Source organism: Pseudophryne corroboree, chromosome 4 (assembly GCF_028390025.1).
Source record: "Pseudophryne corroboree isolate aPseCor3 chromosome 4, aPseCor3.hap2, whole genome shotgun sequence".
NCBI classification, from domain to species: domain Eukaryota; kingdom Metazoa; phylum Chordata; class Amphibia; order Anura; family Myobatrachidae; genus Pseudophryne; species Pseudophryne corroboree.
This window is the reverse complement of record NC_086447.1, coordinates 204,795,941-204,812,344: the sequence shown is the minus strand read 5'-3', so window position 1 is coordinate 204,812,344 and position 16,404 is coordinate 204,795,941. Positions and strand designations below refer to the sequence as shown.

Here is a 16,404-nt window from a genome sequence, read left to right as displayed (position 1 = left end):
GAGGGGTAAGGAAAGATGATAGGGGATAGGAATGTAAGAGGGGTAAGGAAAGAGGATAGGGGATAGGAATGTAAGAGGGGTAAGGAAAGAGGATAGGGGATAGGAATGTAAGAGGGGTAAGGAAAGATGATAGGGGATAGGAATGTAAGAGGGGTAAGGAAAGAGGATAGGGGATAGGAATGTAAGAGGGGTAAGGAAAGAAGATAGGGGATAGGAATGTAAGAGTGGTAAGGAAAGAGGACAGGGGATAGGAATGTAAGAGAGGTAAGGAAAGATGATAGGGGATAGGAATGTAAGAGGGGTAAGGAAAGATGATAGGGGATAGGAATGTAAGAGGGGTAAGGAAAGAGGATAGGGGATAGGAATGTAAGAGGGGTAAGGAAAGAGGATAGGGGATAGGAATGTAAGAGGGGTAAGGAAAGAGGATAGGGGATAGGAATGTAAGAGGGGTAAGGAAAGAGGATAGGGGATAGGAATGTAAGAGGCATAAGGAAAGATGATAGGAGATGGTAATGTAAGAGGGGTAAGGAAAGATGATAGGAGATGGTAATGTAAGAGGGGTAAGGAAAGATGATAGGGGATAGGAATGTAAGAGGGGTAAGGAGAGAGGATAGGGGATAGGAATGTAAGAGGGATAAGGAAAGAGGATAGGGATAGGAATGTAAGAGGGGTAAGGAAAGAAGATAGACGATAAGGACTGAATACTTACCACAGTTATGACCTCAATGTCCTTCAGATGAGAGGTTTCTGTGCTCAGTATTTCTTTAGTGATGTAATAGGTCTCGTCCATCTGCAGCCCATGGAAACAAGACAATTCTACAATGTGCATGTGATATCTTCCACAATATGTAATAGGTATGCAAACTGCAGGTGGCCTGCTGTATGTTTCCAGCAGTCATGTACGTACCTAGATACCAAATAGCCCATGTGGCAAGAGTTGCAGAGCAAATTCCCATGGACAAATCACATACATTATCCATCTTAGATCAAAGTAAATAAGCAAATGTTTTAGTTCAGTAGAGAGAGAGGTTGGCAGATCATTTGCCAACATGATGGGCAGGTGACCATGTTCAGAAGGTGACTGGCACTCCTGCTTGCTTTGGGCATACACATCGTGTAATTTGGGGGCTAATTTTGTATACAGTGACCAAGTTCAGGTTCTCTCTCTTCATCTCAAACCTCTTACATTACAAACACACTCACATTATTTGCTAGGACTTCATCAAACCTGCAAAGCATAAGTAGGTACGTAGCTAAGGTAGCTTGTCTTAACCACCATTATATTGGATTGCAAATTACTGGGAACAGATTTTTATTCCTCTCTTTTATAACACATCCATGTAATTCCCTTAACACGTGGTTCCCAAACTTTCTTGGACCACAGCACCCTAGAGTATCAGCGTTGTTTTTCACAGCACTCATAGACTCAAAGTTTCTTATTAAGAAATGACGAATTTCCGTAAATTGTGGTTACCTGTCATCCTTAGGGTCAGTAGCGGGGTGGTGGACAAGGTTGCGCTTCTGTTTGTTTACATGATTGGCAGTTACAAGCAATAGTTTTGCCTATCACAGCGACCAGAAATAACAAAAGTTATGGTTTTCTTCTTCAAGGTCCATAGGCTTCACAGGATTACAATGGGGATGTCCTAAAGCAGTATCTCCTAAGGCATGGGACGCTCCTGAGCAGAACGGAGAACCCATTGCCCAAAAGGCAGCATCCTGAGAGGCAAAGGTATTGAATGAATAGAAATGGAGGAAAGTATGGACGGAAGATCACGTCTGAGAGGAGTGTCGATTGACAGACTGCAGGTCTGCAAACCAAGGACGCCTTGGACAGTCTGGAGCTATGAGAAGCATTGTACCTCCATATTGCTTGAACTTGCGAAGCACCCTCGGAAGAAGTGAAACTGGAGGGAAGATGTATAACAGATTTAAGTTCCACTGCACCATCAGAGCATCTATGAAGGTAGTTGCAGGATCCTTAGTTCTGAACCCGTATACTGGAGGTTATTCAGGTTGGATTGCATATTCTGCTAAAAGAAGAATCTGCAATCCATTCTTTTGCATGCTGGGGGCTGCCCATTGCAGGGTAAGGCGATCCAGCTTGTTGACCAGCCCACCCAGCGGCTGCGACCACAATTTAATTGCAGTCGCAGCAACTGCAACTAACCGCCATTTTTTCAATCTGAGCAGCTCCGTGTGACATCACGCAGCTACCCCAAAAATGCCACCGACCCTCCCCTGTTTTCCCCACACCACCCCCACAGCGGTCGTTGCCAGCCGTGGCCACCCCACGAACGCCTCTACCCGTCAATCAGGAAGAGGCGTTCGCAGCCAATGCAATACATTCATTGGTAGGGCACGAGCAGGATGGGACTTGCGCGTGTGCAGTGGCGACAGACACGGGGATATTGTGGTAGCATCGCTTAGTGATGCGACCTGAATAACATCCACTGGCAGTTTGTGGTTGTGTTGTGACGCCATGAGATCCACTTCTAGACAACCCTGTCCACTAGATCCTGAAAGACCTCTGGATATAGAGCCCACATACCTGAGTGTATGTCCTGTCAGATTATGTAGTCGGCTTTCCAGTTGAGAACTCCTGTGATATTGCTGGAAGATGACTCTCTGCCCAGATGTGAGGATGTGTGTCATCTCTCTCAGCTAAACTTTGCGAGCCTCCCTGATGGTTGAGGTAAGCTACTGTAGTCACATTGTCAGATTGGACATGCACTGGCCACCCTTGAAGAAGGTCCTGCACCAGACTGAGTGCTCTGAAACTGCCCTGAGTTCCAGTATGTTGATGGGCAGACAACTCTCGAGGACTGTCCAACATCCCTGCAAGGATTGTTGGCTGGTCATTGCTCTCCACCTCCAGAGACAGGCATCCGTGGTGAGTAGTACCCAATCTGATATCCAGAATGGACTGCCATTGTCCCTGTGGGATGTCTGAAACCACCACAAGAGCGACAGCCAAACCTCTCAAGACAACACCATTGTCTGGGCTCTGAGATGATGCTGTCCATTCCATTGTAACAAAATCAGGTGTTGCAGAGGTCTGGAGTGAAATTGGGCGTATTCCACCATGTTGAAGGTGGAGACCATGGACCTGCATGGCTGAGTGTATGGACACTTGCTGATGTTGATAAAAACTGCACAGACGATAGTGGAGTACCATTATCTTGTCTGCCAGCAGAAAAATCCTCTCAGCTTGAGAATCTAGGATGGCTCCCTGATGTAATATTCTTTGAGACGCAGCCAGAGAGGATTTCTTCCAGTTGATAATCCAACTGTGCATCTGCAGACAGACAATGGTCAAATAGAGATGCTGTTGCATACCCTCTGGAGACCGAGCCAGGATCTGTAGATTGTCTAGGTAGAGGAAAATCTAGACTCCCTGACACCTGAGATGTGCAGCCACGACTGCCATCATCTTGGTAAACATCAGAGGGGCTGTAGAGAGTCCGAAGGGCAGTGCCCGAAACTGTTAATGCTGGTGAAAAATGGCAAAGCTGGGGTAATGCTGATGGATGGAATTGATAGGTACATGCAGGCATGCCTCCTGAATGTCCAGGGAAGCCATAAAATTGCCAGGTTCCAATGCCAGGACAATGGAACAGAGGGTTTCCATGCAAAACCTCAGGACTTGGACAAACTTGTTGAGAGCCTTGAGGTTGAATATGGGTTGAAAAGAGCCATTTGGTGTGCAGACCAGGAACAGTGTAGAGTAAAACCCTGTCCGTTATTGATGTGATGGAACTGGCATTATAACTCCTGACTGTAGTAGTGCATGAACGGCCCTGAGGGGATCTGCTGGATGGGCCCTACAACAAAACTGCTGCGGAGGACATCTCTGAAAGGTGAGAACGTATCCGTGAGAGACCACTTCCTGCACCCAGGTGCCTGTGGTAGTCTGACGCCAGGCCTCTGCAAAGTGAAGAAGTCAGACTCCCACTCTGGGGTCTACCAGAAGGAGGCCCATTCCATCAGGCAGAGGGTTTGTCATCCGTTTTTTAAGCCGGGTGTCTGGCAGCCCAAGATTGCCGTGTTCTTGGCTTACCCTTATGGGAACTGGAATGCTTGGGAAAAGCTTGCCCATTGGCTTTTCCCTGTGGCTGAAAGAAGCCGCAGCCGAAGGCAGGAAGGCTGATTTGGAAGCTGCTACAGTGGCTACCATTTTAATTAGCCCAGAGCCAAACAAAATCTCTCCTGTAAAAGGCAGTGATTCTAATGCTTTCTTGGAATCAGAGTCTGCCCTTCAAAAGTGAAGCCAGATCACCCTTCTAGCAGCTACAGAAGTTGCTGACACCTTGGAAGTAAATATTCCTGTATCCAGGGCTGCTTCCCAAATATATAAGGCTGCCTCTTTAATAAGAGAAATATAGGAGCGCTGTTCCCGGGTAGCCACTGCAAAGAGACTGCCCTCTAGTGCGTCTACCCAGCCCTCAATGGCTTTTGCTACCCAAGCAGTAGCCATGGCTGAGCGAGTAATAGCACCTGCCGGAGAAAAAATGGTTCTGAAGAAAGGAAAATAGAGCCTATCTGTTGCATCCATAAGAGAGAATGTAGAAGATATGAGCAATGTACAGCATTTCACTAACCGAGCTATATGAACATCTACAGAGAGGGGAACTTCCCACTTCGTACATTCTCCCTCTGTAAGAGAATATAAAGAAGCCAGCTTTTTTGGTAACTGAAACTTACGGTTAGGAGTACTCCAGGCATCACGCATGAGCTCAGTGAGCTATTCTGACTGAGAAAACTCTGCCTTAACGACACCCTGGGGCAGATGTATTAAGCCTGGAGAAGTGATAAAGCAGTGATAAGTGGAAGGTGATAATGCACCGGCCAATAACGTCCTAACTGTCAATTTACATATGGGAGCTGATTGGCTGGTGCGTTATCACCTTGCACTTATCACTGCTTTATCACTTCTCCAGGCTTAATACATCTGCCCCTCTGTCACTTAAAGATAGGACCCATAGGCCTAGAAGCTGGTTCCTCCTCCTCTATGTCAAGTATAGTTTTGACTGCCCTAACTAAGGCAGCAATATCCATCTTAGTACGCTGTTCTGGATAAGAACCAAAGTCTGAGACATCAATATCATCTTCCTCCTGATCAGAATCAGTCTCAGAATCCGAGGCCTGTGCCAACAGAGATGAGGGTGTAACTCGTCTTGACGCTTTAATGGACCCTGGTCTGTCACTCTCTAACATATCTTTAAAGCGACTCAAGTCTGAGCTAGACTCTGGACAGACTGTTAAAACATGTCCATCCAAAGAGGTTGCACAAGGGGGCCAACCAAGCATCATGAGACTGTTGAGGCAACCCCTGTTGTAGAGTCAGAGTAGGTACTGGCAAGCGGTCTACTAACCGAGTCATAACCTAAGACAAAGAAGCCACCCATAGTGGTTCCAGGACAGGTGCTGGAGTTACCGTATTGAGTGTTGGCGCAACATAACACCTCAGAGACCATCTTGCACAAAATTCTGGGAGTCTACATTGACTGAGCAAGTCCTGCAAGAAATCAGTATAGGAGCCCCAGACTCCACCTTATCCTTAGAGGCCTTGCCTTTGGACATAGTTGAACACACATGCAGAGTGCAACTCTAATAATAATATGCAAATGTGACACGACTCACAGTTTACAAGTAAATACGAGGTACAACATAACCGTATGTATACAGCTGGTAGCCGTCGGCTGGTAGTGCTTCCATAGAAGTGCTGACATAAAAGTGTTATTATAATATTAGCGTTATACCTGCGTTAAGTTATATCATCAGCTGTTATCGATTGTGGGCTGACTTCTCATCACTCCTTCTCCTTCTCATTAACAGGTACATTGAACTATCGTTACTACCATCGAATGCAAATGAAATAGGATTGTGTGGCATAGCTGTGTTGTATTACATAGGTACATTGGGGTTCACTACGATATGCCGGCGGTCGGGCTCCCGGCGACCAGCATACCGGCGCCGGGAGCCCGACCGCCAGCTTACCAACAGTGTGGCGAGCGCAAATGAGCCCCTTGCGGGCTCGCTGCGCTCTCCATTGCGCGGTGGCGCGCTACACTATTTTATTCTCCCTCCAGGGGGGTCGTGGACCCCCACGAGGGAGAATTAGTGTCGGTATGCCGGCTGTCGGGCTCCCGGCGCCGGTATGCTGGTCGCCGGGAGCCCGACCGCCGGCATACTGAAGACCACCCGTACATTGAACTATCATTACTACCATCGAATGCAAATGAAAATAAGAATTTACTTACCGATAATTCTATTTCTCATAGTCCGTAGTGGATGCTGGGGACTCCGAAAGGACCATGGGGGATAGCGGCTCCGCAGGAGACTGGGCACAAAGTAAAAGCTTTAGGACTAGCTGGTGTGCACTGGCTCCTCCCCCTATGACCCTCCTCCAAGCCTCAGTTAGGATACTGTGCCCGGACGAGCGTACACAATAAGGAAGGATTTTGAATCCCGGGTAAGACTCATTACCAGCCACACCAATCACACCGTACAACTTGTGATCTGAACCCAGTTAACAGCATGATAACAGAAGGAGCCTCTGAAAAGATGGCTCACAACAACAATAACCCGATTTTTGTAACAATAACTATGTACAAGTAATGCAGACAATCCGCACTTGGGATGGGCGCCCAGCATCCACTACGGACTATGAGAAATAGAATTATCGGTAAGTAAATTCTTATTTTCTCTAACGTCCTAGTGGATGCTGGGGACTCCGAAAGGACCATGGGAATTATACCAAAGCTCCCAAACGGGCGGGAGAGTGCGGATGACTCTGCAGCACCGAATGAGAGAACTCCAGGTCCTCCTCAGCCAGGGTATCAAATTTGTAGAATTTAGCAAACGTGTTTGCCCCTGACCAAGTAGCTGCTCGGCAAAGTTGTAAAGCCGAGACCCCTCGGGCAGCCGCCCAAGATGAGCCCACTTTCCGTGTGGAATGGGCTTTTACAGATTTTGGCTGTGGCAGGCCTGCCACAGAATGTGCAAGCTGAATTGTACTACAAATCCAACGAGCAATCGTCTGCTTAGAAGCAGGAGCACCCAGCTTGTTGGGTGCATACAGGATAAACAGCGAGTCAGATTTTCTGACTCCAGCCGTCCTGGAAACATATATTTTCAGGGCCCTGACTACGTCCAGCAACTTGGAATCCTCCAAGTCCCTAGTAGCCGCAGGCACCACGATAGGTTGGTTTAAGTGAAATGCTGAAACCACCTTAGGGAGAAATTGAGGACGAGTCCTCAATTCTGCCCTGTCCGTATGAAAAATTAGGTAAGGGCTTTTATAGGATAAAGTTAGGGAAAAGTAGATACTGGCGCCGGCTGTTTCTCAAAATAAAGAACGAAAACAATTATAACAATTTAAAAAATCTCATATTTAATTAAATCTAAGAAATATGTAAATAGCACATGAATAAAATGATAAATAATAATCACATATAAATAAAATTAGTAGCAATAATATCCTAATGGAAAATTGAGAGTCTCTCTGATGGCTTATTGACCACTTCCATTCAAGTGGGGCAATATCACTGGTGGTCTGGCTAGAACTCTGTCCTCCAAGTAATCCTCATGAATAAATGGTTGGAAATATTACCATGGTCTCAGTTGAAGGTCCCCTTGGTTCTCAATTGCAGATCGAGGTCCAATAGCAGCAGGGGAACAAATGGAGACGTCAGAAACGGTACCGTTTGTAGAGGTTCTTGAGGATTCGAAAAGAGTCCCAAGGTGTTGCCAGAGAATGCCAGGTGAAAATCAGTGTGATGCCCGTGGTCATATGAGAGTAATGGCTCAACGCGTTTCGCTGGTCTATGTCCACACCAGCTTCCTCAGGAGCATATGATCTGGATGTGCTTAGATAGACTTATATACCCTCATAATTTGAGGTAAATTAAAACACCTGCTACAATGATTAACAGGTGAATAAACATTCATATATTCCGATTTTATAAAATACATTTATTATGAGACAGAAGGCAATCATATTGGAAGACATACTTTCTCAAGAAATTGGAGTTAAAAACGAGCATAGGATGATGTAGAAATGTTAAAAAGTAAAGGTTGTATAATTAATTATTTATTGGTCATGTGATCAATCCCGATCACATGATTAGACATTGTCCAATCACCATAGTGGTAGGTATCTCCAGCATGTGTCAGAGACCGGAAAAGGCCCATATAAGGAGTCATTCCGGTCACGTGACATAAGTGAACCACGTGACCGGAAGGGCATAGCGGTTCACATAGAGGAAGTCTCTCGTCTATGACGGTAAAGGCATTGCGTTCCACAGACGCAATGCATATGTATCGCGGGTTGACATGGCAACCCGTCAGAGTGGTCTGCATTAATCAGTGCGGTTCACATAGAGGAAGTCTCTCATCTATGGTGTGAAAACATTGCGTTCCACAAACATGATATATATGTATCGCGGGTTGGCATGGCAACCCGTCACGGTAATCTGCATTAATCAGTGCGGTTAACATAATGTGTTTAAGCAGACGGCATCAATATACAGTTTGGGTATAGTTTGTACAATTTGATATAACCAGATGAATCATTTAGATCTTATTCAAATTCAGATTTAATAGGAACAGCCCGTACCAATATGGTGAACATATTCAGATTTGTATTCATTTTCATATTCATTCCATAAGGGGTACATTCACATAGTAGGGAATTAGCTTAAAGAACCTAAATTAATAAAAAAATTAATAAAAAATAAAATATAAATATATATATATATATAATCAAGTATATGCAAATAAGCAGACTGAACTTATATTTGTATACATGTAAAAATACATATATACATCTGGAGGACATCTTTATATCAATACTAAAATCCCATTCGAATCCAAATGGAATACGGTTTAGATCCTTACTGGACCCAAAAAAAGAGAGAGGAGGGGAAGGAAAAAGGTAGATAGAGGGGAATCTATTAATTAGTGTAATTATTTCTTTATTTATTTATTTATTTATTTAATTCAGCCTCTAGAGAGACATCTTGAGTGTTAGACCCGTAGGATTGGATAAGGAGAATATAGTCCTACATCAATTTCTCCTATGAACGAATTAGTTAAATTGAGATTAGGATAATAATACAATATTACATTATTATAATATTAAGTTCCATATCCTGACAGTGGAGAACATAGTCAGAAGGTGGTCAAACACTAATGGATCATAAAGAAAAAGGTCAATCTCAAAATTATGTATCGGAATATTGCTGAAACTAGGAAAGGTGAAATAAGAGGGAATCGGCCGAGAATATAGACCGGAACACCTAAGGTATGGTGTTCAGTTCGATACTCTCGTTTAGTCCCTCAGGATGTAATGTATTGAGTTTAAACATCCAATAGATTTCCCTGCAACACAATTTGTTAAACCTATCACCACCTCTAGGTGTAGGAGTTATGTGTTCCAAACAAACCAGTGAAAGGCTTCTGGGGTCACCCTGATGACAAAGATTAAAGTGACGTGAGAGGCTATGTAAATTATAGCATTTGATGATATTTCTGCGGTGTTCCATGAAACGGATATGAATAGCTCTTGTAGTTCTCCCAACATAATGTAGGCCGCAGCCACAGGTAAGTAGATAAATAATGAACCTTGAGTCACAGTTCATGAATGACTCTAGTTTATATGGATCTTGATTACCAGGTATTTTTATGGTCGTGGTCTTTTTCTGCATGTGAGTGCATGTAGTGCACCTGGGTTTACCACATCTATGGCAACCTAATGGTTTTGTGGTTAGCCATGTACAGCCTGGGAGAGTATTTGTCGGTTCCTCCGACCTCAAATGGCTTGGTGCCAGTATAGATTTCAAAGATTTGTTTTTCTTATATATTATACACGGTTTGGAAGGTAATATATCGTTCAAGACCTTATCCTGTTTCAGTATTCTATAGTTTTTTAAGATGATATCTTTGATTTGACCAGCGCAGTTATTATATTTGCTTACAAATGCAAGTTGTCTATACTCTACACCTCTAGTGCCCTGAATATTGGAGTTAGAATGATGATTTTGTCTATGGGGTTTGATTTGTAATAGATTACTTCTATCCATTGAGAGAACTTCTTTGTATGCTTCATCAAGTAGTGCCTCAGGGTAGTTGCGGTACCTGAGAGCATTCATAAGTTCATGAGCCTGGATGGTAAATGAATCTATAGTGGAGCAATTGCGTCTCAATCGCATTAATTGTCCCTTGGGTATGTTACGTTTCCAAGGTGCATAGTGTGCACTGTCATAGTGTAGATAGGAGTGGGTATTAACTGGTTTTGAATAGTTGGAGGTGATAATTTGATTTTCAATAATTTCAAGGGTCACATCCAGAAAGTCAATACGTTTTGTATTGTGAGTGTGGGTGAAAACTAAATTGTGCGTGTTAGAGTTAAGATGAGAAACGAATTTAGATATAGAAAGATCATCCCCATCCCAAATAATAAAGAGATCGTCAATGTATCGGCCATAGAAGACCAGGTTCGCCTCCCAGCCACCACCCCACACGAGCGAATCCTCCAGGTCGCCCATGTAGAGATTAGCATAACTGGGTGCGAACCTGGTCCCCATGGCCGTCCCCATGACTTGCAAGTAGTGGTGACAGAGGAACAAAAAATAATTGTGGGTTAAAATAAATGAAATAGAATCAACAATGAAAGCCTGGTGTTCAGCACTGAGATCATCATCTCTGTGTAATATTTTGGAAATGATGTTCGTGCCAAGTGAATGGGGGATATGAGTATATAGGGCTTGAACATCAAGGGTAAGAAAGGAGTATGTTTCTTTCCAATAAATGGACTGAATTTTAGTCAGAAAATGAGTGGTGTCACGAAGATGTGATCTAAGTGCCGAAACTCGTGATTGAAGGTGGGAGTCAACGTAAAAAGAAAGATTAGATGTGAGAGAACCAACACCGGAGATGATGGGGCGCCCGGGTGGTGAGGAAAGTGATTTGTGAATTTTGGGTAGGAAATAAAAGGTGGGTGTGGTAGGAAAGTGAGGCAACAAAAAACTGTATTCTTCTCTGGATATGACCCCATTAGCCGAAGCTCTATCTAGATGAGATTTCAATTCAACTAGGAAAGTTGCCGTGGGACTCTGATCTAATTTTCTATAATATTTTGTATCGCTCAGTTGTCTGTTAGCTTCATGAATATAATCAATACGGTTCATGACCACTAGACCACCACCCTTATCTGCCTCTTTCATCACCAGGGAAGTGTCTTTGGTAAGTTCCTTCATAGCTCTCTTTTCTTGTCGGGTAAGATTGGATGCATATTTAGAATGTCCCTGACGTTGTTCTACTAGATGTTTAAAGTCCTCTAGAGTGATTTTATAGAAGGACTCTATATGGGAACTTTTGGCACATATGGGGAAAAATTCGGATTTTTTCTTAAATTTAGTTGGTTCCCTGCTGGGATCATAGATTTTAACTGTTTTATCGGTGTCGGTGGTACCTTGTTCGAATAATTCTTCCAGGGCAGCAATCGCAGAATCATCATTGCTGTCAAGGAGTATGGGTACTGAGTCATCCTTGGTTTTTTGGAGGTTCTTTTTAGCAAAGTAACGTTTCCTGCACATTGTGCGGACGTAACGGTTAAGTTCGACAAATAAGTCGAACATATTAGGTTCGCTGGTGGGTGAAAATTTAAGACCCTTACTTAACAAGGAGAGTTCCGAATCGTTAAGTTTTTTGGATGAAAGATTAAAGACATTTCGTTTGATTTTGCTGTTAGTCAAAGATTTTCTTAGAATCTCCTTGGATTTTTCTTTCCTAGTTCTTCCCCCCCTTCCGCCTCTAGGCTTGAGTCTCTTCCTCTTTTTGATGATGCCCCCCAAGTGTTTCTGTCTAGATGATCCTTGTGATAGCTTTTTGGGCGAGCACCTAAAAAAACCTCCCTGGTGTTGGGATCAGCAGTACTGCTAGGAGATCCCGTGTATTCATTTTTATGGGAGAGTTTTCTCTCATTTCTATTACTAACCTGTCGTCCCCTTGTGGAACGATAGGTATGGGTCGAGATATCGTCTCTCTGTCTATCTTGATTGACATAGTTATTATGATATCCACGTCCTCCCCACTTGTTACTGTTTGTTCGCCCCTCATTTCTTTCTCTATTTGTCGGTTTGTTTTCCCATTTGTTATGAGTATCTTCATTCCTATTATTATACCTAAAAGATCGAACTTTATCCTGTTCGTAATCATCTAGATCACGCTTGAATTTTTTCCGTTTATTTTCCATAATATTTCGTTCGTACTTGATGACCTTTTCATTTACAGTTCTATCTTTATCAACTATGCTGGAATCAGTAGATCTATCGATAGTTTTCTTTAAGTCTTCTATTTCACTTTCAATTTTTTGAACCTTGCTGGTTCTATATCTGATGATCAGGTCCATTAATGCAAAAGAGCATTTATCAAGTAATGTATCCCAATTTTTTTGGTATTCTATATCATCATGAAAGATAGAAGGTTTGAAGAGGCGTAAGCCTCTAGGGATCATTTTCTTATCGATATATTGTTGGAGGTTAACACTATCCAGCCAATTCCTAGATTCGGCTTTAAGTAAATCCTCCAATTTATGAAATTTTTTATTTGTATCCATATCATCAGATATAGTATCCTTAGCAGTAGGTTCATCTAGATGAGACCAGTATGATTGCCTTCTATTATTCCTTTCGTTTAAATTCGAGAAACAGCTCATGACTGCTACACTCACACAACCAGATTATCAAAAAATGAGCAACAAAAGAATCAGTGAGTGTGCTATCAACGGCAGCCTGTATAGGGATGGTTAGTCCCAAATGGTATAGAAACAAAGTTAGGGAAAAGTAGATACTGGCGCCGGCTGTTTCTCAAAATAAAGAACGAAAACAATTATAACAATTTAAAAAATCTCATATTTAATTAAATCTAAGAAATATGTAAATAGCACATGAATAAAATGATAAATAATAATCACATATAAATAAAATTAGTAGCAATAATATCCTAATGGAAAATTGAGAGTCTCTCTGATGGCTTATTGACCACTTCCATTCAAGTGGGGCAATATCACTGGTGGTCTGGCTAGAACTCTGTCCTCCAAGTAATCCTCATGAATAAATGGTTGGAAATATTACCATGGTCTCAGTTGAAGGTCCCCTTGGTTCTCAATTGCAGATCGAGGTCCAATAGCAGCAGGGGAACAAATGGAGACGTCAGAAACGGTACCGTTTGTAGAGGTTCTTGAGGATTCGAAAAGAGTCCCAAGGTGTTGCCAGAGAATGCCAGGTGAAAATCAGTGTGATGCCCGTGGTCATATGAGAGTAATGGCTCAACGCGTTTCGCTGGTCTATGTCCACACCAGCTTCCTCAGGAGCATATGATCTGGATGTGCTTAGATAGACTTATATACCCTCATAATTTGAGGTAAATTAAAACACCTGCTACAATGATTAACAGGTGAATAAACATTCATATATTCCGATTTTATAAAATACATTTATTATGAGACAGAAGGCAATCATATTGGAAGACATACTTTCTCAAGAAATTGGAGTTAAAAACGAGCATAGGATGATGTAGAAATGTTAAAAAGTAAAGGTTGTATAATTAATTATTTAAGCCGCCAATTCTGATACACGCCTGGCTGAAGCCAGGGCTAACAGCATTACCACTTTCCAAGTGAGATATTTCAAGTCCACAGTGGTGAGTGGTTCAAACCAATGTGATTTTAGGAATCCCAACACTACATTGAGATCCCAAGGTGCCACTGGAGGCACAAAAGGAGGCTGTATATGCAGTACTCCCTTGACAAACGTCTGAACTTCAGGTACAGAAGCTAGTTCTTTTTGGAAGAATATCGACAGGGCCGAAATTTGAACCTTAATGGACCCTAATTTGAGGCCCATAGACAGTCCTGTTTGCAGGAAATGCAGGAATCGACCCAGTTGAAATTCCTCCGTAGGGGCCTTCCTGGCCTCGCACCACGCAACATATTTACGCCAAATACGGTGATAATGTTGTACGGTTACATCCTTCCTGGCTTTGATCAGGGTAGGGATGACTTCATCCGGAATGCCTTTTTCCTTCAGGATCCGGCGTTCAACCGCCATGCCGTCAAACGCAGCCGCGGTAAGTCTTGGAACAGACATGGTCCCTGCTGGAGCAGGTCCTGTCTTAGAGGTAGAGGCCACGGGTCTTCCGTGAGCATCTCTTGAATTTCCGGGTACCAAGTCCTTCTTGGCCAATCCGGAGCCACGAGTATAGTCTTTACTCCTCTCCTTCTTATGATTCTCAGTACTTTTGGTATGAGAGGAAGAGGAGGGAACACATACACTGACCGGTACACCCACGGTGTTACCAGAGCGTCCACAGCTATTGCCTGAGGGTCCCTTGACCTGGAACAATATCTGTCCAGTTTTTTGTTGAGGCGAGACGCCATCATGTCCACCTTTGGTTTTTCCCAACGGTTTACAATCATGTGGAAGACTTCTGGGTGAAGTCCCCACTCCCCCGGGTGAAGATCGTGTCTGCTGAGGAAGTCTGCTTCCCAGTTGTCCACTCCCGGAATGAACACTGCTGACAGTGCTATCACATGATTTTCCGCCCAGCGAAGAATCCTTGCCACTTCCGTCATTGCCCTCCTGCTTCTTGTGCCGCCCTGTCTGTTTACGTGGGCGACTGCCGTGATGTTGTCCGACTGGATCAATACTGGCTGACCCTGAAGCAGAGGCCTTGCCTGACTTAGGGCATTGTAAATGGCCCTTAGTTCCAGGATATTTATGTGAAGTGACGTTTCCATGCTTGACCACAAGCCCTGGAAATTTTTTCCCTGTGTGACTGCTCCCCAGCCTCTCAGGCTGGCATCCGTGGTCACCAGGACCCAATCCTGAATGCCGAATCTGCGGCCCTCTAGGAGATGAGCACTCTGTAACCACCACAGGAGAGACACCCTTGTCCTTGGAGACAGGGTTATCCGCTGATGCATTTGAAGATGCGATCCGGACCATTTGTCTAGCAGATCCAACTGAAAAGTTCTTGCGTGGAATCTGCCGAATGGAATCGCTTCGTAAGAAGCCACCATCTTTCCCAGGACCCTTGTGCACTGATGCACTGACACCTGGCCTGGTCTTAGGAGTTTCCTGACTAGGTCGGATAACTCCCTGGCTTTCTCTTCCGGGAGAAACACCTTTTTCTGTACTGTGTCCAGAATCATCCCTAGGAACAGCAGACGTGTCGTCGGAATCAGCTGCGATTTTGGAATATTTAGAATCCATCCGTGCTGTCGTAGTACTATTTGCGATAGTGCTACTCCGACCTCTAACTGTTCTCTGGACCGTGCCCTTATCAGGAGATCGTCCAAGTAAGGGATAATTAAGACGCCTTTTCTTCGAAGAAGAATCATCATTTCGGCCATTACCTTGGTAAAGACCCGGGGTGCCGTGGACAATCCAAACGGCAGCGTCTGAAACTGATAGTGACAGTTCTGTACCACAAACCTGAGGTACCCTTGGTGAGAAGGGCAAATTGGGACATGGAGGTAAGCATCCTTGATGTCCAGAGACACCATGTAGTCCCCTTCTTCCAGGTTCGCTATCACTGCTCTGAGTGACTCCATCTTGAACTTGAACCTTTTTATGTAAGTGTTCAAGGCTTTCAGATTTAAAATGGGTCTCACCGAGCCGTCCGGCTTCGGTACCACAAACAGCGTGGAGTAATACCCCTTTCCCTGTTGTAGGAGGGGTACCTTGATTATCACTTGCTGGGAATACAGCTTGTGAATGGCTTCCAATACCGCCTCCCTGTCGGGGGTAGACGTTGGTAAAGCAGACTTCAAGAACCGGCGAGGGGGAGACGTCTCGAATTCCAATTTGTACCCCTGAGATACTACCTGCAGGATCCAGGGGTCCACTTGCGAGTGAGCCCACTGCGCGCTGAAATTCTTGAGACGGGCCCCCACCGTGCCTGAGTCCGCTTGTAAGGCCCCAGCGTCATGTTGAGGACTTGGCAGAAGCGGGGGAGGGCTTCTGGTCGTGGGAAGAAGCTGTCTGTTGCAGTCTTTTTCCCCTTCCTCTGCCCCGGGGCAGATATGAGTGGCCTTTTGCCCGCTTGCCCTTATGGGGACGAAAGGACTGAGCCTGAAAAGGCGGTATCTTTTTCTGCTGCGAGGTGACTTGGGGTAAAAAGGTGGATTTCCCAGCCGTTGCCGTGGCCACCAGGTCCGATAGACCGCCCCCAAATAACTCCTCCCCTTTATACAGCAATACTTCCATATGCCGTTTGGAATCCGCATCCCCTGACCACTGTCGCGTCCATAATCCTCTTCTGGCAGAAATGGACATCGCACTTACTCTTGATGCCAGAGTGCAAATGTCTCTCTGTGCATCTCGCATATATAGGAAT

General features: G+C 44.3%; 1 protein-coding gene across 1 annotated transcript in view; it reads right to left on the bottom strand.

Annotated features, from left to right (window-relative positions):
- The window catches only part of FARP2 (FERM, ARH/RhoGEF and pleckstrin domain protein 2), a 238,283-nt gene that overhangs the window by 41,804 nt on the left and 180,075 nt on the right, over positions 1 to 16,404 (bottom strand). The window contains exon 15 of the mRNA XM_063919260.1: positions 710 to 790. Coding sequence (XP_063775330.1) covers positions 710 to 790 — 81 coding nt within the window. The remainder of the gene's footprint in view (positions 1 to 709; positions 791 to 16,404) is intronic.